Source organism: Gymnoscopelus microlampas, assembly GCF_963454915.1.
Source record: "Gymnoscopelus microlampas genome assembly, chromosome: 5".
NCBI classification, from domain to species: Eukaryota; Metazoa; Chordata; class Actinopteri; order Myctophiformes; family Myctophidae; genus Gymnoscopelus; species Gymnoscopelus microlampas.
In genome coordinates this window covers 38487423-38515022 of record NC_139942.1, presented here as the reverse complement: position 1 = coordinate 38515022, position 27600 = coordinate 38487423, and the positions used below count along the sequence as shown (strand labels likewise).

Sequence of the window (27600 nt, the reverse complement as noted above, 5' to 3'; positions counted from 1 at the left end):
CTGTACATATACTGGTTGACAAGTAGTACTGCCTGTAGCTAATAAGCGCAATATGTCCCCTGGCCAAGCAGGGATTCCCTCTTGAAAGAGCGGTAGAAATGGTTTGAATCCCAGGTAGTGAGAAGAAACGTACTTTATATTAACACTGAATTTTACAAGGCATCAAGCATAGTGTTGCAGTCGGGCAGAACGTTTTGTGTTTTTTTTATAAATGAATGCCCTTCTTGATCATACTACAGCGTCATACCAAAGCAGATCCACAAGCTCAAAACGCGTCGCTTTGCACCACGTTAAGTGTTTAATGTATGTTTTGTAATAATAATCAAAATCTGCAAAGTGCAGTAACTAGAAACTAAAGTTTTGAAATAGTTGTAGTAGAGTAAAAAAATCAGATGTATTGAAACATGGAAATCCTTGAGTAAAGGGAAGATCACAAGGGAGTGTGATCTTCTCAACTCTTGACCAGACAGTACAACAGTAAAGTTTAAAAACAGAAGCCAGACAGACTAACAAGGGATTCAGTAATTCATGCTCATCTTTAATAATCTCATAGAAAATATTTGTTGAGCACAATAAACACCGTCTTACCATACGTTGTGTGAAGAAAAAAAACACAAAGTTCCATTTGAAACATTATAGTATACTGCAACAAATATACTTATGTAAATGTACAATGACCTGTCACCGTACGTACGCAATATACTGCAGTATCAATCCAGCCTTTAGGAGACTCTGGAAACGGAAGGGAAAAAGTTAACACACCTTTTCTGCCAAGTGTCTCTCACCGAGACGTTGGGCGTTAAGACCAAACTAAACACGTACATTTAGAACATTTGAATTCTCCGTTTCGTCAGAACATCGAGAAAGGTCAAAATTGAACAGCATAACTAAACATTATATGCTCTTAGCGAAATAACTCGCTAAAAACGAAACAAAAAACTAAATAAAATAAAAAAGAACCACTATTAACGGTTCAGTCAGTTCGCAATTTGACAGGTATTGGTGGTAGTGCGTATAAATTATACCAAATGTACATCGACATTAATAGTATTATTATGTACAAGAAAAAGGTAATAAATATACTGTTACAAACAGTCAAAGTATCAGCACATCACGGCTGGGTGCAAGAAGAGATTGTGCGGCTATGTGATAATTTACATACACACACTCATTCACCACCCCCCCCCCCCCACACACACCCACCCAGCCCCCCACACACACATACACACACGCACACAAAGAGGAGGAGAAGTGTTATCTTTTTGTGAAGCTGTAATGACTTCCCTCAGAGGGTAGCACCTTACAACGTGGTACCGCTGATGCCTAATTTATTCTCCATCGTAATACAGCATCACAGACTGAAAATAGCAGACCCGTAAGCTCACAACACATTGCATCAGCAACGCATTGTGAGCTTATTAGGTCGAATATTTTCGGACCACCACACCAGCATACAATTAAGTATAAATCAGGCTTAAGGTGGTTAAGACAGATCGGCAACCAGCTGCCGAAACGGTCAAAATATTAAAAAGTGCTGGGGGGAGGGAGAGGACACAACATAAAAAACTAACAAACATTCACCTGTTCAGTCACTACACACAGTCTACAGTTAATCAAAACTCAAGAACTTTCACTTGGTTTTAGCTGTCTTCATTGGCCTGGAATGCTGCAAGAAGAAATGTCTGCTCAAAACCACAAACAGGCGCATCAACTTTGCTAAATGAAAGCAGGAATTCATAGAAGGGTTGTGTTTACGGCCTCACACAATCCAGCTCAGAATTAGATGTAGAATTCTGTACTCTACGGGATCATTTAGGGTTTGATTTGGTTGAGCAGAGGATCAATCGATTTTACTAGCGACTCTTCAAGCGTAGATTCTATCAAAGTGCTTTCATCACACGTTCTTTGGAACTCTACAGATCTCTTGGACAATGTTAATCTCAATTCTAAGGAAGACTTTGCTCTGAAATAATTGCTTTTGTGCTGAAATACTGAAAATTAGACGTGTAAAATGGATAGGAGTTGCTTTTACGCAGAATAGGAACTCATCGGTTATGCTGTTGTAATCTGAATACATACACATCACACAGAATCATATTTTTTTGTTTACTATAATGTATTATGACTTGGAAAGTAACTGATGTTTTATACACTCTCTTTGTACGGTGTCTCAAAGTGCAAATTGTGCTGGGAAGTAACATTTTGGAGACATCCACCAAACACTTTTGTGAGAACAAGCTTATACTATTGCCAGAACGTCAGAGGAAGACCAAGAGAGCGAAATGTATTCTCTGTGTAGAAAACACCGTTCACACCTACATGAAAGTGTTCAATAAATTATAAAAAAAACACCTACAAAAGTCACGGCTGTAAAAAACAAAAACAAAAAAGGCACGTGACATCTTTAGACAAGTGTTAGAAAAAAAAGTATCTATTACAAATACATGTTGAGCAGTAGCTTTGGACGGACCGCCTTACTGGGTGGCGACCGATCCCAACACGACACAAGGAATCGAAGTGCAATTTCAGAGTTCTTGTTGTGTCCTTATACTGTATATACCGTCACATTCACCTTCATTCGCCTGTGAGAACCAAAATACAGCTCCAACGTCAGCATTTCTACAGCACTGGTTCTCAATGTCTGGTCCGGGCACCACCAGGTCTAAATGGACCCTTACGAATCTGTAAATTGTAGAATTCTAACAGTGTATATTGGGGACCCAAAGACAAAAAATGGTTCCATTTGTACACTCTCAGAGTTACAGACCCATAAGGGTCCATTAGGACCCCCAGATGGGCCCCAGACCAGACGTTGAAAAACAGTGTCCTACAGTAGTCCCTTCTTCAGAGAATTGAGCTGTCATGGCAAACACTCTTCATCCTCCCTTCTGGAGGCTCAGAAACATTAACCGCCGCGGGGTTTCCGACCCTCTTCTCCAGGGTGGCGTGGTGGGGGGGAGGGGGGCCCCAAAGTCAGCCAGGCCCCACTTAGCCACAAAGAGGCATATTGCAGGATTTCTCCACTGCAATGAAACCAACTCCCAAACCATAAAAAACAGCAAGAGAAGCCTGCTGTTCCCTTACGGACATCAGCGGATGGTGCTGAGAGTTCATCGATCGCCTGCTATGTCTCGGCTGGAGAGTCACCGGTGTGGTCGTCCGGACAGCCCTGGAATGTCCCGCTGTCTACGTCGCATCCCCCCGCCCCCGTCTCCATCATCATGGCGCTCTCCGCCTCGTCGCTCTGTCCGTCCTGCTCGTCCAGAGTCAGCTCAAACTGGAACTTGGCCACCGCCGGCTCTCGGTCCTCGTCCCCGAGGAGGAGGCGGCCGCCGTCGTCCTCCTCGCCGTCACCGGTGTAGAAGGGCGGCGAGGGGCTCTGGGGGATCATGCTCTGGTACCAGTTCCTGTTGTCCTCCAGCATGTCCAGGATGTCCTGGGCGTCCGGGTGCACCAGGTCAGCCCACGTCTCCCACAGAGGGTGGACGATGTAGTCGATGAAGCCAACCTGAACGAGGGGATGATGGGCGGGGGGGGAATTGGATGACCATCAGTAAATTACATTTTTTATCTTTTCAATTGGTAAGTAGCTTTGTTTTATAATCACAATATAATCAAATATATCTACAATGTTCCTAACAATGGATCATGGCTAGGGCTGGGCAATTAAACAGAAATATATCAAAACCGATGTTTACAACCGATTGTAGCAGCGTGCTAACCTGTGTCCTCTCCACGGAGGCGGTGTGTTTGTCGCACATGGGGCTGATCTCCATGCCCCTCTCCCTCTCTCTGTCTCCCTGATGGAAGAACTCGTCCATGATCCTGTCCGTCCACTGGCGGTACAGGTCCAGAGACTTGGTGGGGTTGCTGAGGTCAGCGCAGTGAACCATGTTCCGCAGGACCTGTGGGGACATTGGCCCTTTAAGTATCTAGCATCACGATCTTTGTGTGTATCTGTGTGTGTGTGTGTGTGTGTGTGTGTGTGTGTGTGTGTGTGTGTGTGTGTGTGTGTGTGTGTGTGTGTGTGTGTGTGTGTGTGTGTGTGTGTGCGCTCGCTAGTGTGCTGACCTGCATTCTGTCTGTATAGTTGTCCAGCAGCAGCACTCCAGAGCTGGTGACCTTCTTGGTCTCCACCATTGTCTTCAAGTCAGCCAGCAAGCTCATGTGTTTGGACATGTCAGTGGCCAATACCTGGACAACAGAGAGGAAAGGGTTAACCTAACTTAAAAAAAAAAAAACATAAAGTACAAAAAGCGAAATAAAGAGGAAATCATAAGAAAAGAGACAAGGTTTTGAGAGTTGAACTCTCAAGGCGTGATGAAGGCTGTTTCCTCACCATGTCTATGACCATTCTCCTGAGGCTCTGCCGCTGTTTCTTGGTCAGGTTCTGGAAGATGTCACAGTTGTCCTCCTGCAGCAGCTTGAAGCCCACCGCCAGGTGGTGGTTCTCCAGCACCGACTCGTCGTTGTACATCAGCGCCAGCTCAGAGTCTACATGGACAAAGAGAATGAGAGAGAGAGAGAGAGAGAGATGATCAGAAATCCAGGTCGGAGAACTGGTGCCTCGTCTTTGGGGCTGCAACAAACTATCCATTATTTTATGGATTACTTTTGCAATGAACCCATTATAACCGGGCAAAGCATCTGTGTCATTTTAGATTTCAACCACTTTAACCATATGTTATACTTTGGCTATTAAAAAATAGTAGATCTACAAGCTCATAGCGCGTCACTTCATGCCGCGCTATGAGCTTGTAGATCTGCTATTTTTGGATATATATTTTTTTAAAGCAAACATTTTTAACTCAAATCTTTCTGACAGCTGCCAAAGTGGACTTACTGGTGTTGATGAGAAACTGGTTTGAGACTCCTGGGTGGTCGACGTCATGGATGGCAGCGGCAAAAATGGCCGCCAAGATCTCCAGGTCAGTGAAGACTGCCTGCGTGTGAGAACATACCAGGAAATGCAGGGTGAGACAAGAGGAAGAGAGAGCATAATAAAAAATACAATGAACGTGCGTCAGAGTCAAGGGAACTGGCTTAGCAAGTCGCAGCTTTGGGACAATGGTATGAACCCGGGACTTCCCTTATGTCATCCTCTGCTATGCATCATTATGCAATGACAGTCCTAAAAATGTAAACAGACCTGAACGGGCATAACGGATAATGTGAGGGAGCATATATATAATATTTTGAGATGGGGGTCCGCAGCTAAATACATACATTTTGGGGGGTCCTTCACATGGAATAGTTTGAGAACCTGATATAGCAACAGGTAAGTTTTTCAGAAAACTGTTTTAGAAGACATTTGTAGAATCGGCCTCAGGTCTTAATGGGATAAATTAAGCATTAGAAACAGACTCTCCTCAAATCCTAAGATCAAAACAGTAGCCTTGGTTTGAGAGGAGAAAGACGGTTTGAAGAGGAGAGAGAGACGACCGAGAGGAAGAGAAAGACAGGAGAGACACTTACGTCCAGAGCGGGGGTGGACAGCAGGATGTGCGTGGACTGGGCCACATCGGCGGCGTGCAGACTGTTGTGGTATGCCACGTCAGAGTGGTAGTGCTTCTCCAGCGTCAGCATGAACGTCACAAAGGTGTCCCCTGGGATCTTGAACGTCCTCATCAGGTCTCGCTCCTGTGTCGGGAGAGACGGCGCGACAGAAAGAGGCAAAAAAAGAAAACGTTAATAAAACGGAGACGAGTACCATGGGCTATATCACTAACAATTACACAATTACAGCGCTATACCTGGGTGACTCTCTGTCTGAAAACCTTTATTATTTTACTGCTCATTTCCTTTCTGAAGACGTCCTGAGCCCTCATACAGATACAGAAGAATGAGTGTGGGTGGCTGGGTCCTAGTGACTCACCACACTCACTGCTATAAGACTAGTCTTAATGAGCGTGTGTGTGCGTGTGCGTGTGCGTGTGCGTGTGTGTATGCAGATGAATAGCACTGACCTGAAAGATGGTGTACATGATGCACGTGAGTGGTCGGTTATGGGAGTGCTCTGCCACCCTGAAGATGTTCAGACCCCATTTGTTGATGTCCTCCAGGTCCTAGGTGGTGGAAGAAACATTTATTAATGATGACACCACATCACCCACATATTATATGATAGTCCACCTCAACGATGTTCATCTTTTAATCCCCTCTCCCCTAAATACCATTTCCCCTCTGAGTCTGCGCCAACTGTTGCCAAATGCTAAATGTGACTAAATTCTAAATGTTACTAAATGCTAAATGTTGCTAAATGTTACTGTACAAATTGCCAAATGCTAGATGTTGCTAAATGTCAAATGTTGCCAAATGTGTTCATGCCAAGATGAGAACAGAGAAGAGACAGTTCCTCTATGACGCGTTCCCCATGATCAACACATCCTCCATCTAGCTACACTGTGTGGGACATACATGTGTTGAACATCATGTTCTTCGTGCTGACCGTGATCTATACCAAGGGTTCCCAAACTTTTCAGGCCGCGACCCCCCAAAATAATCATATATGAACTGGGGACCCCCCACCCTGCCAAGTAGCTTGACTCGGTTCCACAGATAAATATTGTGAAAATAGCCGAACTACAAGCTCACAACGCCTCGCAGTGCGAGGCGTTGTGAACTTGTAGATCGGGCTATTTTCAGAGAATCAAAACGGCCGTTTATCGACTTACCTTGGACAGAAGCTCCTCCTGGTCGGTCTTGACCCCGAAGCGGTGGGGGGAGTTGCACCCGGAGAGGCCGCCAGGCGTGTGGCTGAGCTTCCTCACGCCGCTGATCTGGCCGCCCAGCATCAGGCCGTCCTGCTGCTGCTGCTGGCCCTGGACGCCACCATGCTGGCCCTGCCGCCTCTTCCTCTCCCTGCTAGCCTTGGGCACCGGGCACGGAAGCTCCAGCTCATTCTGCTTGTCTGGTTGGTGGTGGGTGAAGGTGGATGGAGATAAGAGAGAGGGTGGAGAGAAAGGTGGGGAATGGGAGATGAAATGGAAAGAAGTGGTTAAGAACAGTGATTCTAAAACTTAAGCCAAGGACCCCCATTTGATCTCTGGGGCCCTAATCTACATTATAAAACCCTAACTCTGCGTAAAACACTGTAGAAAACTGTAGAACACTGGTTCTCAGCGTGGGGTATGGGAACCCCCCAGGGGTCCTTTGAGGGGGGTTCAAGGGGGTCTTCAGCTAAATGATTGATTGTCCTCAGCTCGGCTTGCTGTTGCTGCTGTACAGAGTAAACAAAGTGAACTCGGAGAGATCGCTGACCTCTTGCACCGGTTTACATGGCCATGGATCAGATATACATAGCAGCAAATATATTTTTTCCTTCCAAACATCTTTGTGTCAAGAATTGTGATTTTCAGAGGCCAGGTCGCTGAGCCCTAATGAGTTTCTGAGAAACCCTGACTAATGACAGCTCAGAGCCAGAGATGACCAAGTGGGAACTGTGAGGAGCCATGGGAACGTGGAAACGTTGACTCACACAGCATGCAGAAGTTGGGAGAAGGAAGGATGGGTTGCAGTACATTGTGCGGTACATGTGACAGGGTCTGCTAGAATGTGCCACAAGTAGGGCACTGTCATTTCTCAGTTTTCTTTTTTACAGATTATGAAACTGCAGATTGTACACTTTCAAATCACGTCATACATTGACATTTTTCATTTCAATGTTGTTAAAACTCAAATCAAGAAGCTGAGAAAGCCTCCCACCTCTAATCGCAGTTACTAGTAGGACAAATTATAATTATAAGTTTATTGTGATCCTAAAACTGCCATTTGTTATATTGAGTGAATTCTTCAGCATTTAAAGTTTTGAGGGACCATTTGTTGTATTGAGTGAATTCTTCAGCATTCAAAAAAAAAAAAAAAAAATTCTTTGATTTGCCTACTTGCGGCACATTCTATCAGACTCTGCCACCTACAGTATGTGCGCTGACTTGGTGTGTGTTGATGTGATTTCTCACTCGTCAGGGTGAGATTTCCCCCTGCCTGCATGCAGCTGCACGTGCGTGTCTGTCTGGGTAACATGCAGCAATTCATTATGCCGCCGTCGTGTAACTAAAAGCCTCCGCTGGGAAAATGATGAAGGCACAGAGGATCTCGCTACACCTGACAGATGCTCGCTGCAATGCAGACGTCAACCAATCTGACGGCCTTCTTCATGGAACCTCTCCGTTCCAAAACTAAAACGTCTCTCATGCAAGCACATACTGTACAGCAACTTCTCTGTCTCCTTGTTCCTCTATCCTTCCTCATTTCCCATGTATGTTCTTTTTATATTATTATTCTTTCCGCATCTTCGGGAAGAAGATGGAGGCATGTTTACCAGGCCTGGCAGAGTGGGGACTGTGCACTGCGCAGTATTCTCCGAGCAGGGGGAGAAGACACCGACATGCTGTGTGGAGCCCCCACAGTCAGTCAGACATACGTACAGTACATGCTGGCAGTCTGTATGTCTGTCTACTACACTCGGCTGACTTAAAAGCAGTACCACCATGTTATTTACTTTATTTATTTAGTGGCATTAAACTTAACTGCAAGTTAATTCAAAGTAAAGCCTTAGAGGGATAAAGAGGTTTTCTGTGAATAATTTTTCCTCTGCCGGAAGACATGACGTAAATAAGTATTGATCGATATCTTGAAATTGACTTTTTCCCACTTAGCTCACTGATTATATTTCAGAGAACTCAATATTGCCTTGCCCTTTTACAATAAGCCTGTTTAACGACCGGGCAGACTTTGAGTGGCTGGCTAGTTGACGTGTCTCATTAGTCTTTCTCACTGTCTGTAAGTCTGCCTGCTGGGCCCACAGGGCTGACCGAGGCCTGCTAGCTGTCACGTTGACGGGCTGACCGATGGAAGGTGACTGGCTGGCTGGCGGGTGAGTCACTAAATGCCAGCAGGCTTTTAAAAAGACAGGGAAACACTGCTGTCCCCCCACGATGAATAATACAACCACCATCTTGCCCTCGCGCCTCTGTCTGTACGCACATTTGAACACACACACCAACACACGTTTGTATACTTGTGAGGACATCAAAATAGATTTTGTTGCCATTTTTACCCCTAAAGCTTATGTAAAAGCTTTCAAAGCGTCTCAACGCGATGCGTTTAGAGCTTGTTGATCTGAGCTGGTACATCCATAAAACCATAAAACAACCATTTCTCTGGTGAGTACCTGGAAAATTATGCATGTGCGCATGTATAATTTTCCAGGTACTCACACACACGCACGCACGCACGCACGCACGCACACCTTTCTCTCCCTTTCTTTTCAGAGAGTAAAGTATGGGTAAAACCCCATCCCTCCTCCCGCCCCCTCCTCTCCGCAGTGTGTGTTTCAGACCAGATCAGACTGGTTGGCACACAGCGGTGCACAGCACACCAACTAGGAGGCTTTCCAAGACTCAGCACATGTTTGCAGTGACCCCAATGACCTTGACTGAACAGACTACATCATTCCCCAAGGATGAGAGCAGCTTTGGGCACTTCCATGTAGGGCTGCAAACCATCAACTTTCTTCCGAGTGGTTATTCTATCCATTCATTTTTTACATTAACTGAATAATCCAGGAGCATTATACCATACATGTCGCTGTTGTCGGGCAGAAACCGCTCATCTCCATATTCTAACTTTTTAAGTTTTTTCGTAAATTAATGCCCTACTACAGCGTCACACAACAGCATCAAAAGTAGCAGAAATGTGGCGCGAAGCGACACGTTTTGAGCTTGTAGATCTGTTGCATTTGCCATTTTTGAATTTGAATCTGTTTTGAATTTGTTTTGGACATATGAGGTTTATTTATATATTAGATTTTTTAAATTTAATTTTTATTATCGACTAAATAGATTAGTCTAATTAAAGACAAATTGTGTAGTTTGTTATTCAACGATGGCGTGCAAAAATGTTGTAAATAGCAGGTCTTGTAGATCAGCTAATTTAGCTGATTAACACCCCTACGTCCATGCACAATGTATACTGTAGTGCAATGGTTCCCAAACTTTTTAGTTGGAGACCCAAAAGGGAAATTCTCCCCGGGACCCAAACTAGTGAAAATGGCGAGTTGTGAGCTTGTAGATCGGCTATTTTCACTGTGTGTGTGTGTGTGTGTGTGTGTGTGTGTGTGTGTGTGTGTGTGTGTGTGTGTGTGTGTGTGTGTGTGTGTGTGTGTGTGCTCTCACCTAGGAAGGTGTTGGAGATGTACTCAGACACCTGGTTGCCAGCGCGACTCTTCTCTGACAGGTGGCTGAGCTCCCTGTTCAGCATCCTCTTGAACTGGAAAAACACCAGATGAAATCACATCAGATCAACACATACTGGACTAAAGGCCACATGCGGTAAACACAAGGAGAGGGGCGCCGATGGCCTAGTGGTTAAGGCGACCCTTGCTGCGTGTCAATCCCCATCTCTCTTACCCTGTTTCCTGTCATTCTAAACTGAACTATCCAATAAAAGGCAGAAAAGCCCCAAAAATATATATATATAAAAAAAAGGAAACACAAGGAGAGTTACAATGATGAAGGCCGACAATTAAAACAACCTGGCACCGTTACCCAAGTAGAGGCATAGAGTTTCCTGTTGTTTTTCCATTGGAAGATGCCCCTTGGGAGTGAGACCCATTGTTTATTAGATCAGTGGTTCTCAAAGTGGGGTCTGGGGACCCCTAGGGGTCCTTGAGGGGGTTCCAGGGGGTCCCCAGCCAAATCAGAAACACTGGAATTTTGAATGATTTTGAAAACATTTAACAACACTGAATCTTTTCAGATGGGGGTCCACGGCTGATTACATCCATTTAAACCACTGGTTTATTAAATATCAAACACATGAGGTCTGTCTGCAGGTCCTAGTTTAGGTTAGCGGTCAAGCTCGAGCATTTAACACCTCAGCATAAACAAAACGAGGTGCAACATCGTGTTTAGGTGCAATTTGTTTCCCACCACATAACCAAATGCTTTTTTTTTTTATCAGGAGATGCAGTCACACTGCTAACCACCCTCGGGCACTGTGCGCTGACAGAATTAGGCTAATCTAATACAAAATCACAAATTTGGCAATTTTGACAGCTATAAAATACACACTGGAACACAAAAATGATGGGTCTACAAACACACACACACACACACACACACACACACACACACACACACACACACACACACACACACACACAGCACAGTCCTGAGCCAGTCACCACTGCGGGACACACCTTGATGTATCCCCAGGAGACAGAGAGCAGGTAGTTGACGTCCGGCATGGTGCTGTGCTGTTCTACGCCCCTGGCGTTCCCCAGCAGAAGCCCTGTGCGCTCCTCTCTGAGTGGACCCCCAAAGCTGAGCTCAGACACAACAGCCGCGACGTCAGCCACCGGCAAATCAGCCGCACCGATCCCCCCGCTCCTCCGCACCCTCCGCCTCACAGCAGATCTCTGCCGAGAGACTCCGCTGCGACAGAGACCCCTAGTAGCCGCGAACGCGTGCGCCAACTCCTCATGGCCGCCGCTGTTGCCGGGAGGTAAATCGTGAGGCACGAGGGCTCGGTGTCTCCCCCAAGCCAGCGGCCACGGATCGGGACTGGTCAGTATTTCCGTCTTGTCTCCTTTTCTTGCCTCGTGCTCCCACGCCAAGGCTGCTCTTCTCTGCTCCTTCCCTGACCCTCTGAGGCAACGCACATAAATAAATACAGCCAGCCCCGTCCTTCTCTGTCCCTCTGCTGCTGATCAAAAGACAGCCACCAGCTCAGTCTGTGTGATGAAAGGCAGGCTCTACAAGTGGGAGGAACAGAGATTCTGTACTGTATGTGGGTGCGTGGGGGGTGGGGGGGGGGCTTCCAACCGTAGAGTCCCTTGTGGCAGACAGGCGGATGGAGGCTGCTTCTCTCTCTCTCTCTCTCTCTCTCTCTCTCTCTCTCTCTCTCTCTCTCTCTCTCTCTCTCTCTCTCTCTCTCTCTCTCTCTCTCTCTCTCTCTCTCTCTCTCTCTCTCTCTCTCTCTCTCTCTCTCTCTCTCTCTCTCTCTCTCTCTCTCTCTCTCTCTCTCTCTCTCTCTCTCTCTCTCTCTCTCTCTCTCTCTCTCTCTCTCTCTCTCTCTCTCTCCCTCTCTCTCTCAGCCCTACGAAGCACTCGTCAACAGTCACCACTGCAGAGGCGCCTGGAGAATCCCATCTCCTCTCTCTCTCTCTCTCTCCCCCTCCCTCCCTCCCTCTTGTTGAAACCCCCCCTGCACCCTGCTCAGTAATGCAGAACAGATCCCACCGCATGGCGCATAGTGCTGCACGCTGCTCTGCAGCAGCAGCAGGCATCCAGGCACCAGGACTGTTTACCACAGCCACGATGATGCTATGGAGTAGTTTGGTTTAGGGAGTGCTCAGGCTTTATAAAGTGCAGACTCAGAGAGGACGGCTAAAGGTATAGTTTGGTTACAGTTAGGCCCCTTGTCCGTCATAAGTTAACCACCGTTTCTCAACGTTGGGTCTCACGGGTCCATTTGGTTCTATATTTGTACACTCTCAGAGTTGGATTTTACAGTCTAGATCGGGATCCCACCCATGGATTAAAAAGGTTGAGAAGCGCCCGTCATGTCCGACGGCGTGCTTCAAACGTCTGCCTGGCAGTTATTTGCATGCAGCTCTGCATTAGTATGCAACAGGAAGTACGTTGAGGCAAGATGAGACTGAGATATTAACAATAGAGAGATAAAGAGGGAGAGAAAGAGAGAGAGAGAGAGAGAGAGAGAGAGAGAGAGGGAAGACAGAGAGAGGAAGATATAAGATAGTGAGAGAGAGAGGAAGAGAAGATAGTGAGAGAGAGGATAGAGAGAGAGAGAAAGAGAGAGAGGATAGAGAGGATAGAGAGAGAGAGAGAGAGAGAGAGAGAGAGAGAGAGAGAGAGAGAGAGAAGAAAGAAAGAAAGAAAGAAAGAAAGAGAGAGAGAGAGAGAGAGAGAGAGAGAGAAGAGAGAGACAGAGAAGATAGAGAGAGGGATAGAGAGAGAGGGTGAAACAGCAGTATATGAGTTGTAAGTAGACTGCAGTGTACCACCGGTGGACCACCAATTGCACGGCAACCTAAACGCCATGGCAACAGAGTCACGTGCACCACTCTCACTCACGGCGGCCCCCCCAAAGCCCCCCCTTCCAGCCTCCACCCCCCCCTTCCCACCCACCATCCATCTCCAAACGCATCATACCAGCCCACAGTCCCATACATACAGCACGCTGACGCACGCACGCACGCACGCACGCACGCACGCACGCACGCACACTGATGAGGAAATGTGTGGATAAGACACAGGGCAGTGTGCACAATGCACAGTGGTGTAAAATAACTAAGTACATTTACTCAAGTACTGTACTTAAGTACAATTTTGAGGTATTTTTTACTTTACTGGAGTATTTCCAATTGTCTGTACTTTTACTTCTACTCCACTACATCTCAGAGGCAAATATTGTACTTTTACTCCACTACAATTATTTGAACACTTTAGTTACTAGTTACTTTGCAGATATAAATTATATATACATTATACATTATAAAGCATACATTAACCATTTTAGCCCTATTGTATACCTATACTATTTGAAAATAGCCGATGTACAAGCTCACAATCTGCTATTTTCAAACATTTTAGTACTTTTACTTTTGGTACTTTAAGTAAATTTTACTCAAGTCAATTTTGAATTCCAGACTTTTACTTGTAACAGAGTACTTCTACATTGCAGTATTGATACTTTTACTTAAGTAAAACATTTGAGTACCTTTTCCAACACTGACAATGCACACATATCGTATCTGTCCGGTGGAAACCTGTCCAAAACTGTTACTTTTCTGGATTCAAATTCAAAAACAGCAAAAGTAGCAGATCTACAAGTGTGTGTGACGCTGTAGTACAATCAAGTAGGGCATTCATTTACGAAAAAACTAGAGATCCACAGACAGAGACGATGACAGAGAGAGAGAGAGAGAGAGAGAGAGAGAGAGGCAGCCTCCACAGTATTTCACAGACATTCTAAGCTGCACTGGAGAACACAGATAAGGAACCTTCAAGATGTTTTGTTTTAATGCTTTTTTTTTACCCTTCGTTTTTGCTTGTGACGCTGGTGACACACAAATCATGACTACGGATTATTTTCTTAGCGATTATTCCGTTGAATACTTTTTAAATGAATTTAATAACCAAAAATAGCAGATCTACAAGCTTCGCCTCGTGAGCTTGTCACAATATTTGCAATATTTTTTTTACTTTTCGCCTAGAAAATATTGTATTGTTTTATTATTGTATTATTTTATTAAATGAACGATTTATATATATTTTCAAATACTCGATTAGTTCAATTACGTGTTACACACCTAAACCATCTTTTGCCCTGCCGATCCTGTTAATAAACCATCAACTTGTTGTTGATGTTGTTTCACAATCCTCTACACTTTTTTTGTTTGTTTTGTTAATTCTTTCAACTTCCCAAACGTCCGCCATCACAAAAAAATATGGTATGCAAAGAAAAGAAACAGAAAAAAAGAAATTCAGCCGTGATTGTGCTATTTTGCAAGAGGCATCTTTGATCCATTTCACTCTCTCACAAAGGGGTCTTTTCTGGTCCTGCCAGTGCTGGCTCAGGCTCTGGCCTCAACAGCTGTCTAATAGCTGTCAACTAGACAGCTAACTTCCACTCAACTGTGAAACTTGAACGGCACTCTCAAAGCTTTGGCCTGAACCTCCAAAGCCCCCACAAATCCTGCTGCCAGAGACAGTCCATAAAAAAGAAAGAAAGAAAGAAAAAAAAGAAATCAAAGAAAGCTCATAAAAAGAGGGAAAAAAAGAAAAGAAAGAGAAAGAAAGCCCAGAATCAAGTGGCTTTATTCCAGTGGTTCTCAAACTTTTTCATGTCAAGAACTACCAAATTCATATGCATTTGGCCGCAGACACTCATCAGAAAATATTTTGTGCCAGATATGTGTTTAAATGTTTCAAAAATATTGAAAATGTCCCCAAATCTTTTAAGATTTATTTTAAATAGATTTTCAAATGGCCGATGTTTATAGGATTAAAAAGCTTAAATCGATGTTGACGCTATATTAACTCATTTAGCTGGGGACCCCCCCCCTCAAGGGCCCCTGGGGGTCCCCGGACCCCACTTTGAGAACCAGTGCTCTAGGAAACTAAAATCAGTCATAGTTCAGCTTGGACGCACAACATACGTGGATTACGCTGAGACATGATGACAGGCCCATGAGTGTGTGGAGCGGCGGCGCAGATTACCCAACGCACGCATCCTGTTATGTCAGCCTGACACGCATTCAAGTGTGTCAGCCTGACAAGACCTCTCTTAGCTCATCCACACAGAGGTCCCGCGTTGCAAGATCAGGAAAAGAGGAGAACATTGTGTTTTCACCAGAGACTGCAGTCCAAGGAGGCCTCAAAGGAAACTTAAAACTGCAGTTTGAGTATGATCGTAGCACTACAATATGTGTGTTTCTCAAAACCTTTTCATTTCAAGGACCCCCGTAACTCTGAGAGTGTACAAATGGAACCATTCGTACATTCTCAGAGTTGCAGATATGTTAGGGTTCATTTGGAACCCCCTCAAGGAACGCCCAGGGTCCCCGGACCCCACTTTGAAAACCACTGTACTATAGAATAACATTTGCACATACTGTGCGTAACTGCTGCACTGCCTGTAAGTCATCATCCTAAACTGGAAATGCACAAACATTCCACAGTTTAAGGGCAAGCAAGGTTTTGAAACCATGGCAAACTGTCTTTGAGACGCAAAAAAAGTACATCTCTTGAAACAACTTAATAAATAAAGCTTGGGTCTTACTGACTTTAATCCCAAAAGCACCATGTCATATCAGTTAGTTATGCCAGGCAACATATGCACAAAACACAAAAATCTGAAACAAAACAAAAACAATTCATAAAGAATATAACTTCATCGGCTCTTGGGTGTATAAGTCTTTTTTTTCTTCTTTTTTTTTTTACAATGCAACACAAAAAATAAGCAACTCACCTGTGTCCAACTAGTGTGTAACCCAAACTCTTTCTTGTTCTTTTCAGAGCAGCATAGTCCCATTGTAAAAACAGAAGCCACACCGCACAGTAATACTTCTTGCATGAAGTCGTGTTAAGTTCCAACCGAGGTCCGTTCAGTGTACGGAGTGAGCCACAGACTGTGTGTGCTTCAGTGTGTGACTATGCTCTTGCTTCCTCTGTGTATACAAGTCTGGTTCTGCTGGGGCGCCAGTCAGGAAGCATATAGCGATAAAGCTCAACTTGACTGACTGGAGAAAGCCATAGCTCCTCCTCTCATTACAGGCCCCAGCACGTGTCCCCACCTCCTCCTCCAGCCTCCCATCTACTTCTATGCTGACAGATCACTGAGGTCACTTACTGGCAGCCGTCCGGCCCACTGCCTCCGGCACCAAATCATAAACACACCTGAGTGCGCCAATTGGTAAATCCCCACATTACGGCAGAGCAGAAGATCTGAAGGTGAAAAGTTGAGCTGGGAGGTATTTCATAATAGGGCTGGGCAATTAAAAACCACATAAAACCCTCTAGTCGTAGAGAACCGGACTTGAGTTACAACTGGTACTTTGACCGCTTTTTTCTGTCTGCACCAAATCTCTCTTCGACAAAAATAGCCGATCTACAAGCTCACAACGTGTGTAGATCGGCTATTTTTGGCGAATGTTCCCCCCCCCAGAATAGGCAAGTAGCGGTTAACCGAAAATATATCGAAACCGGCATTTAGAGCCAACAACCAACTTAATCTTGCCCACGTACTGTAGGTTCATCGATTCATCGAGAAGCAGATGTTTTTGAGGCATTGTATGCTTGTAGATCTCCTATTTTCACTTATTCTTTTAATAATCGAAAAAGTCTGAGACAAAAGTCAGTCATTATCGCCCAGCCCTACCTGAGAGTGTGCCAATCGGTAAAGCCCCACATTGCGGCAGAGCAGAGATCTTAAAAGGTGACAAGTTGAAGATGACGGGGAGGTGTTTCATAACTAACTCATCTTTTTGTCGGGGGCTGCCCCATACAGTCACTGGGATGAGAGAGAGAGAGAGAACGAGGGAGAGATCGAAACGGGCCTGATGGCAGCAAGAGTTCAGTCGGTGCATTCGAAAGTTGAAATTGTTTAAGTTGACAGAGCCCAGAGTGAGCCAATGTCAACCACCTGTGGCCCAGATCTGACTATTTACACTGTCAACATTTCTGGAAGTCATGCACCAGAGCCACTAGAGCCTTACTACCAGTTCTCACACCACAAATACAGGCTTCATAGACAGGAGTTCAGCTAAGGCAGTGGTTCTCAAACCTTTTCATCTCAAGGACCACCAAAACAATATGTATATGGACACAGACACCCCCCCATCAGAAAATATGTTGTGCCAGGGCAGGGACCCCCTACAAGATTTGTGCTAAAGTTTTTTTTTTCACGATTTAAAAAAAAATGGCAGGTATACAAGCTCGTTGTGAGGTTGTATATCGGCTATTTTCAAAGAGCATATAGGGTCGAAATAGTTAAACTGATTTTGATGTTATATTAACTAGTTTTACTGGGGACCCCCTGGAGGTGCCTGGACCCCACTTTGAGAACCACTGAGCTAAGGTATGCAATAAAAAAAAAAGAGGACAAAATCCTGCGATGAACACTAGATTAATATCCCTCCCTCTTCCCTTTGGCTTACTCTCCATATGGTGAATGATGGTTTGTAAATCCGCATCACGTTTCTATTCACAATTAGATATCTTTAATCACCGCTGCAGCGTGTCCCGTCTCCTCACCACCCCTTCAATCAAACATAATCACCACCGCAACTATAATTTAACGTCCATTACCCCCTCGCCGAAGCTACTGACCCACCGCTACATCTGTTTCAATAATTCCGTCATTTTTTCCCCCCCAGAAGACGGTGGGGCGCTTCAAAGTCGCTAGTGACCACACGTGAGTTAAAGTTTCCTACGCTCGCTTTGCTTTTTGCGCGCCGCTCGCCCCGGCGCCCCGCTTCGCACGCTAGCCCGCAAAAAAAAAAAAGGAAAAAAAAAAGAGGGGCTGCTTCCACTAACTGGATTCAGATGGCAGTGTTTGTGCAAGGCCGTCGCCAACGTCAGAGTGGAAGTGTGGCTAACGCTAATGATAGTGAGGGGGCATGGATAGCAGCGTAGCTTCTACTGAGGTCATGGCGACCGGTGCCCGGGCGGTCAGCGGGGTGTGTGGTCCCTCACACACACACACACACACACAGGTTTGTATTTCTATAATTGTGAGGACATTTTAGGATGGCACAGAAAAATTGAGCACAATAGCCAAATAATTGCAGATCTACAAGCTCAAGCTCACCGATCTGAGCTTGTAGATCGGCTATTTTTTGGTGTGTGTGTGTGATATCGCCACACAACTATGTATAAAATAGGGAAGACTCTAACCCTAACACCTAAACCAAACCTCTAAATGCCTAATCCTATCCCTAACCTGAAGCTTTTCATAATTGTAATCCTCCAAACTCCCCAAATCATTTGTAACGGCCCTCACAATGTCTATTTCTCAATTTCTACTATACTTGTGTGGAGATTTGGGCCTCACAAGTATAGTAATACAAGTACACACACACACACACAACCGGATACACCTGCGCCCTTGGAAAATGAAAGTGGAGTCGCCCTCAACGTTTTGGTCACACTGCATGGACAACCTTCTCTATTACATCCTCTCTCCACGCATGAACAGTAATGGTGCTCATTAGCTTTTTGGGTTGGGGGGGGGCAGTGGTGGAAAAAGTACTCAAATGTTTTACTTAAGTAAAAGTATCAATACTGCAACGTAGAAGTACTCCGATACAAGTAAAAGTTCCGAATTCAGAATTTACTTGAGTAAAAGTACAAAAGTATTGGTATCAAAATGTACTTAAAGTACCAAAAGTAAAAGTACAAAAATGTTTGAAAATAGCAGATCTACAAGCTCACAACGCGTCGCGCTCAGGAATGTGACACAAACTAAAAAGTCTCCATGAATTCAAGGCTTCGTGGGGTGTGTAATTGATAGAAAATACGTTTTTTTTGGGTGAACTATCCCTTAATCTCTTTCACTTTAAAAATGTTTCTAAAATAGCAAAAAATACAACGCACAAAAGTCTTTTTTACGACAAATCAGGGCATTAATTTACAAAAAAAAAGTTGAAACATGGATAATAGAGATACAAGGTTTCTACCCGTCAGCGACGTTATGCAATGACACAGTCTCTTTGGTCAATAAGTTCTCCTTTTCCCCGTTCTGCCTGTGCGACTGCACACACACACAACAGTCAAAGGGCATTTGCCCAATTTAATTTGGGACATCTTAATCTCTCGGCGTCCCACTCTTTCAGCCCTTATTACCGAGCAGCACAGGGTACGAGGTCGCCCCCACGCCAATAAGTGGCAGCGCCGCCCGGGTCATCCACAATGAAGGACAAAGTGATTCATGGCCAACAGTGTGGCCCTGCGGTCGGCCGGGACCATGCGACTGGGACCGCCGTGAGTGTCGGGGGGCCGCCGGCTCATTGTCTTCCAGAGTCCCAGTGACGTCATTGCCTGTAAAAAGCTGCTCAACCTGGACGCCGGGACCCTGACTGGCTCTCTGGCTATTGTCGTCTGGCGACAAGGGGGGGGGGGGGGGGGGAGTGGGGAGGAGAGGGGGTGTGTGTGGGGGGTGCTGCCTGCTGAGGGCACAGGAAAGAAAGAGACAGGAAGCTTGCTGTCATGGTCACGGTCACCCGTCACGGTCCGACTCCTCGGTCCCTACCACCTCCCTCTCCTCCTTTCCCCTCCACCCCCCCTCTCCTCTCCTCTTCTCTCCTCTCCTTCGTCTCCTCCTGTCCCTTTCTCTCCTCTCCCTTCCCTTCTCCTCTCCTCTCCTGCTGTCCCTTTCTCTCCCCTCCTCTCCTCTCTTTAGTTTTCTCTCCTCTCCTCTCGTCCTTTTCTCTCCCCCCTCCTTTCCTCTCCCTCCTCCCTCAAACCACATGCGCCACCGCTCTGCCACTGTGTGTAGACTACTGGAGGAAGTGGACAAACGCCACCCTGGATGTTTACATTGTGATGCTGCCATAGTTTTCTCGCCCTCCATGTGTGTTTGCCATATATAATGCAGTTGAAGTCATGCTAAACTTTAATAGAACCCTGGGCTATACTGTACCTGGACATGATATAAGTCCAAAATATTGCCCCTCATATTTTCCTGTTACTTCTGTGCTCTGTGAGCGAGGAACCAGAAGTAGTAATTCCACTCAACCTCACTGTATGAAGGCAAACAAAGTGGATTCTGATAATACAAATATAATATTCCTGCTACTAGGGCTGGGCAATTAACCAAAAATATATCAAAACTGACATTTAGAACCAATAACCGACTTAATCTTGCTCATGTAGTTTAATCAAATAATCAAGATGATTCTTTGTATTTCCTAAACAATATATATTTTTATAATCAACTAATGGATTAGTCTGATTAACCACATAAGATGTTTCTGTGTATTTAACATACCACAACCAGGTTAAGGAAAATGTATTTGCAAGCTATCTTGATAAAGAATAGGCTACACTTCAATTAAGTTACAGCTACATTTGGAGTGCTGAACAAATAGCTTCATCGGATTGAGTGGAGTTTGCAGCATGCCCGATTTACTAAAATAGCTGAACTACAAGCTCACAATGTGTTGCAGTGCGAGGCGTTGTGAGCTCGTATATCAGCCATCTTCATTGCATGTGGTGCGTAACAAAGTTGCCATGGCATGAAAACGGATCAGGCGGAGATCGGCTATTTTTGAAGCATTTTTTTTAATCTTGAAAGATTTTGAAAAAAATTAATGTAATAAACCTTTTCAACAACACAAACCTTCTCTTACATAGTACCCGGCACAAAATATTGTCAGATGGGGGTCTGTGGCCAAATAAGATATACATTTGGGGGTCCTTGTTTGAGAACCATTGTGATAGAGAACTTCTGTCAATGGTAATTTAACATGAACACAGTCATTTAACTTTCACAAAATTAACCCAAACTCTACTTCGTTTGCAGATCTGTTTGTTTTGACACCGTCATAAGCATAAATTAAACTTTTGTCTTTAAACCACAAGGGTGGAGGCCAAAGTGGCCAAAGCTAAAACCTCATGACCTTTATGTAATGATGTCACTAGAGAAATAGAAACCCACTTATGCCGCGCAAACACACTGACAGTACCACCATTCACGTCACACATTCATTTCAAGGACATCCAGTTTGATATGCATTCGGCCACAGACCCACATTTGATTAAAAAAAACAGTTAGCTCTAGGACCACAATATACAGCACAATGTAAAATGCATTTGTATGTGATTTTGTTATAGTCCAAAGGTACAATATGGATAGGAGATGCCGTCGGTCCTAACAAGCCATTTTCATATTTTCAAATACGACCCACCTATACAAAACGTTTGGACACACCTGACATAAAGCGTTGTGTGACAGCCTCGGTTTCATGTCACGTGCTCTGCACAGATGCAGTGTAAAACATGGATAACCCCGAGTTGGAGGCAGCCGACATCGCATTGCATTCCCAGGAATGCGGGGCGGGGTGACGATATTCAAAAAGATAACAAGAAGTCTGCGGTGCTCTATGCAAAACCCACCCCAGCTGCGTTTTACTGTGGCCTATAAAACACTGGTGGCGGGGCGGCTCGGACGCGCTACCACAGAGGGGCCTGTTACTTTGCAAGTGCGTCAGAGTGGTGAAAAGGCAATCTATATTTTGCATACACTGAGCACTGGGGACAGCCCTGGAACAAAGGCCTATTGTGCAGTCGTGCACAGGCTGCTACAGTCATCACCATGCTAATTCAAGTCTCTTCATTTCCATGCGTTTTCCAACGGCTCGACTGCCCACTACCTGTACATACAGGGTGTACTGTACGCACAGTATGGCTGTGTGTGAATATACTCCATCACTACTCATTTCATATGTACTGTACTTGATATCTGCTGCTAAATGATGACTCTTTACTTGCTGCTGTGTTGAGTGGTCAGTTGGGTGGGCCGCGAACGTGAAATTTTCAAGTGGATACCGTATATCAGTGGTTCTCAAACCTTTTCATGTCAAGAACCCCCAAAATGATATGTATTTGGCCGCGGACCCCCGTGTCAAAATATTTAGTTTCAGGGACCCCCAGGCGCAAAGATTTGAGTTACAAATGTTCGCTATATAAAATATTACATTCAAAGATTTGCACACATTTTCACGATTTTTCAAAAATAGCAGATCTACAAGCTCATAGCGCGGCACTCGGTGCCGCGCTATGAGCTTGTATATCTGCTATTTTTGAATAGCCAAAGTATAAAAGGTTAAAGTGGTTACAATTATTGTGATGCTATGTTAACACATTTTGCTGGGGACCCCCTGGAACCCCCCCAAGGACCACTTTGAGAAACAACGTTGTATATATGACATTACATGTGTGTTGTATTTGTACAGCAGTCCAACAGCTGTCGTGTGTTCTTATGTAGTACCTCAGTGGATAGAGCACTGGCTCTCGTGGGGTCAGAGGTCCCACAGGGGGTCCTTGAGGGGTTTCCATGGGGTCCCTAAGCTGAACGATTGATAGTTAGGAACCAAATGTATCTTTAGGGGTCTGTAACACAGAGTGTGCACACATTTCTATTTTTGGCAAAGATGTATAGGTGTAGAGGAGAGAGCAGACCAAGTTAAAAAATGAATTGTGTAATCTGCAACGCAATTTTATACAATATAGAGGGGGTCCCAGCTTCATCTCTCTCTCGGCTAGGGGGTCCTTGACCTGAAAACGCTGAAGACCCCTGGCATCAAGCATCCAGCAGGACGTGCAGTCATATGGCATCCTTGCACGCGCAAAAGGTTCCTGCTTCTTGTCCCGTCCTCCCTGCTTAGTGCTCACATTGGTGTACAGTAGCTCTTTCAGTGATTCATCTCAACCTTTTTTTAAATTTCAAGGACCCCCTGTTTGCTACGCATTAGGCCACGGACCCCCATTTGATACGACGAGAGCCCAGTCTACACTGTACAATCCTCAGTGTTAATTTAACTCTTGAGAGTATATTAGTATATTATTATATTAGTTTTATTCGATTTTTACTCGATTATTCAATTAAATTGTTGATTATCGCCATTAACTGTTGCACACTCCTACCGTGGGCACAGAGAAAGAGGCGAGACATGTGAGACATGGCGCGAGGAGGAGTCAGATTTGAACTCGCAACTGACAAAGACCATGTGGCCAGTGCACTACAACTGGTTGAGCTACCAAGGCACCAGCTAATTACTTGGCGCTGTGCTCCTCATTGCTAGAATTGCATGTCATCGCAGCTGTTTTCGCTACTTTTGCATACGACGAAGAATACAAAATTATAAAAATGTATTAAAAACATAAATATGGAGACGCAAGGTTTCTAAGCCTACTTACAACGATATGCAAAGATGTGGTTGCAACTTCAATCAACTTGCATCACAAGCTCTCAAACCAACATCAAAAGGGGCAGGAAAAACAAACAAACAGTGGACATTTGCAGATGCATCTCCCATCAACTAGCAGCAGCCACATCACAGACAATCCCTGTTCAAATAGCAGCCTTACGCCAGCAGAGCAGCTTCTTAATCCATTAAGACCGGGAAAGCATCTTTGTGCATTTTTTTTATTTCTTTGGCTATTAAAAAAAATTGCAGATCTACAAGCTCCTATGAGCTTGTATATCAATTTTAGTTTTGAAAATTCGTGAAAATTTGTGCAAATCTTTGAATATATATATATTTTTAAAGCGGACATTTGTAAGTCAAGTCTTTGCTTCTTCTGGGGGTCCCTGGAACAAAAATATTTTGAGATGGGGGTCCGCGCCCAAATACATGGCCATTTAGAAAATGTTTAGTATGTTGCTATATCAGTGGTGCTCCAACTTTTTCATGTCAAGGACCCCCAGAATTATAGGTATTTGGCCACGGACCCCACAGAAAAATAGCAGATCTACGTTCGCATAGTGCAGCACTCTGTGCCGCGCTATGAGCTTGTAGATCTGCCATTTTTGAAGAGCCAAAGAAATCTTAAAATGACACTGATGCTTTTCCGGTCTTAATGGGTAAAGCTTCTTAAACTTAAGACAATATGATTGTTGCTGTGCAGGGCCCCGAAAACAAACAAGCTTGTGAGCTTGTTGATCGGCTAATTTTGGCTAAAGTTCTCCTCAGAAAAGGGATGCTAGGGTTCAAGTGATTAATGTAAAAAAAAAAAAAAAAAAGATCCTATCACACAAAGGATTGGACGGCCTCCCTGTAGTAGCTCTGAGGACCCCCTATGGGTCATGGGCCCCCTGTTGAAGACCCCTGGTTTAGGGTTTTAAGTGGATAAGATGCACCAACACACACATGAATGCAATCACCTTGTTTGGACTGAAAGGTCGACGAATGGATAGGATCAACCGCATGGGAAGATGCGCTTAAAACCTTTCAGGGTCATCATTTCCACGGTAGACATAACACAGACAGACTGACCTCATCCACACTCATTTCACACTAAGGCACATTAGAGACTTCTTTCAGAAGGGTTTAGCTTCACCCCAAACCAGGAGAACGTCAGACTCATCCCACTGACACAGACTATGGTTTTATGGTGCCTTGTGTACGGAAGATGCTTGCACGTCCAGTGGTGGACAAAGTACTAAACCCAAGTACTTCAGTCAAAGTATGCAGTAGCTACTCCTGTTCAAATATTCCTCCACTCCAAGTCGCTCACTCAAAATTGTACTGGAGTAGTTGCTTTTAAAAATACTCAAGTATTCAAAAGTACACATTACAAAGTACATTTTCTTTTTAAGAGTGGTTCATTTTTTAAATGGGTGCCTATTTTCACTATTGATATTTGTTGAACATTTCTGGAAAATCTTGTTTTGGAAAATATCAAAATTTCAATACAGCAATGCATTGATATTAAGTTGTTAAATGGTAGACATGTACAGTAGTAAAGTCAAAAGCATAAAATGTGTCTTTAAAAGTTTGTAGGGGAGTGAAAGCCATAAGTATCCACAATTACAAAGTAAAGTACAGATAATCAAAACAATGCACTTACTGTAAGTACAGTACTCAAGTAACGGTACTTTGCTACTGTCCACCACCGTTCACGTCAAAACAAGCCATATAAGAGGTCTAAAGCAGGGGTCTTCAACGTTTTCAGGCCAAGGACCCCCTAGCTGAGAGAAAGATGAAGCAGGGACCCCCTACTCTATATTGCATAAAATTGTGTTTCAGATTAAAGTTTTTTTTTTACTTAGTCAGCTATTTTTTCCCTCTACACCTATAGCCTCTTTGCCAAAAATAGCCGATCTACAAGCTCTCAACGCCTCGCGCTGCGAGGCGTTGAGAGCTTGTAGATCTGCTATTTTCGGCTAATGTTCCCCTCAGAAAAGGAATTCTAGGGTTCAAGTGGTTAATGTAAAAAAACTAAATCCTATCACACAAAGATTTGGCGGACCCCCTATAGTAGCTCTGAGGACCCCCTAGGGGCCCCGGACCCCCTGTTGAAGACCCCTGGGTCTAAAGGTCCCCTTACCTTGGTGGAGGCCATGTCACTGACAGAGCGATAGGTCTGGATGGTCTCCAGCTGGTCCAGACACCAGTCCAGCTCCTCCATGGTCTCCATCGCCAGCTTCTGGTACGACTCATCTGCCAACAGACACACGGACATGTACTCAGAGGGTCCCAAAGGGTCCATGTTCACAACGGCGGAGCCCCCCGGCACGACGGCGGCGGCGGGGTGCTGCTGTGGGGGTCCGGTCCGTACGGAGGAGGAGGAGGGCTGCCCTGCAACACCGGGACGTCCCGTAGTAGACGAGGAGCAGCAGGGGGGAGAGAGGGAGCACGAGGAGGAGGTGTGCACGCCACACAGCTGCTCCTTCATGGCGTTAACGCGGGGGGTCTACAGCGCGCACACGCCACCTTTAAAAACAACTTGCGATGCTGTTTCGGCCCGTTTCTCAGCTTGTCTCTCTCTCTCCCTCTCGTCTCTTTTCACTGTCTCTCTTTGTCAATATCCCCTTCTTTCCCTCGCTCCCGTGCTCCCTGTGTGCCCCCCTCCCGTTCTGTCCCATTCCCACTCTCACTCTCCTTCCCTCTCTCCTGCCTTAACCCTGTCGTGCGAACTAGGCGGTCTGCTGCCTCCTGCTGTAGCTGTGTCAATGACCCCACTAACCCCCCTTCTCCACACACACACACACACCCAGTTGTATAACTATACTTGAGAGGACATCAACATTTTCGGACAGATGATTCTATGAAATCTTTTGCATTTTTTGGACACCAACCCTAAAGCCGAAGATAGCTGATCTACAAGCTCACAACGTGTCTCGTTGCGTCACGTTGTGAGCTTGTAGATCGGCTATTGTCGGTGTGCAACCCGAATCTTTTCCTAATTGTAAACCTGACCCCAATAAAAAAACATTTTTCAACCATAAAACAGCCATTTCACTTGTGAGGACCAGGAAAACTGTCCTATAATTCTACTATGCTTGTGGGGACATTTGGCCCTCACAAGTACAGTCCCGCACAAACACACACACACACACACACACACACACACGCTACTGCCTGAGGGGGCTTTTGGAAGAGGCGGAGTCCAGTCAGGCGAACTCATGCACCCCTTCTCACATGAGGTTTTTTACCCCCAAAGCAGAAGACAAATAGTGGGACGAAGGAGGGGGGGGGGGGATGCATGGGGGTGGGGTTGAATTATTAGGGGCTAGACGTGTCAGTCAATCTGTTGCATAAGCTGTATACAATTATATCAATCCCTATATACTTTCCTGTACGATTAATAGTAAAAAATGGCTGAGCTACAAGCTCACAATGTGTCGCGATGTGACGCGTTGTGAGCTTGTAGATTTGCTATTAATCACCATGTTGGATAGTTTTCGCCTACAGTGACCTGCCCAAAATAGGGCCGCCAGGTGGAAAGTGGTTAAGAGAGAGATTCGAGAGTAAATATTTTCCCTAAACTAAACAAAAAAAGAAAGACAGATATGACTTGAAAGAGTTATTTCAAAGGGAAAGGGAGGAGGAGTGTCAATATTACTGGGACACAGGGAAACGTGTGTAGAATGACTTCAAACAGGGGTGGAAGAAGTACTCAGATATTTTACTCCAGTAAAAGTAGTAATACCACAATATAAAAATAATCGGTTACGTAAAAAGGCCAGTGCTCAAAATGTTATGTGAGTAAAAGTACAAAAGTATTGGCATCAAAATACACTTTAAGTACCAAAAGTAAAAGTACAAAAATGTTTGAAAATAGCAGATCTACAAGCTCACAACGCGCCGCGATGCGACGCGTTGTGAGCTTGTAGATCGGCTATTTTCAAATAGCCCACGGGCTGAAGTGGTTTAATGTATGTTTCGTAATAACAATAATCAAAATCTACAAAGTAACTAGTAACTAAACTAGTACAGTACTTGAGTAAATGTCGCCTTTGCGACACCGCTGTGTCGCAAAGGCAAACCACAGCAGATTCCAAAAGTCATGTGATCCACCTGAGACACCAGGCTGCTTCTTCTGAAACATGCCGTCCAGACCAGGGGCC

At 44.9% G+C, this 27600-nt stretch overlaps 1 protein-coding gene across 1 annotated transcript in view; it reads right to left on the bottom strand.

Moving 5' to 3' along the window:
• Positions 1-517: 517 nt before the first annotated feature.
• LOC311044653 (3',5'-cyclic-AMP phosphodiesterase 4B-like) overlaps positions 518-27600 on the bottom strand; it is an 81429-nt gene continuing 54346 nt past the window's right edge. The window contains exons 7-16 of the mRNA XM_084056362.1: positions 25578-25690; positions 10176-10269; positions 6675-6910; positions 5967-6065; positions 5476-5640; positions 4844-4943; positions 4340-4494; positions 4072-4194; positions 3723-3905; positions 518-3508 (exon numbers count right to left, since the gene is read on the bottom strand). Of these exons, the coding sequence (XP_083912488.1) occupies positions 3125-3508; positions 3723-3905; positions 4072-4194; positions 4340-4494; positions 4844-4943; positions 5476-5640; positions 5967-6065; positions 6675-6910; positions 10176-10269; positions 25578-25690 (1652 nt within the window). The 3' untranslated portion in view covers positions 518-3124. The remainder of the gene's footprint in view (positions 3509-3722; positions 3906-4071; positions 4195-4339; positions 4495-4843; positions 4944-5475; positions 5641-5966; positions 6066-6674; positions 6911-10175; positions 10270-25577; positions 25691-27600) is intronic.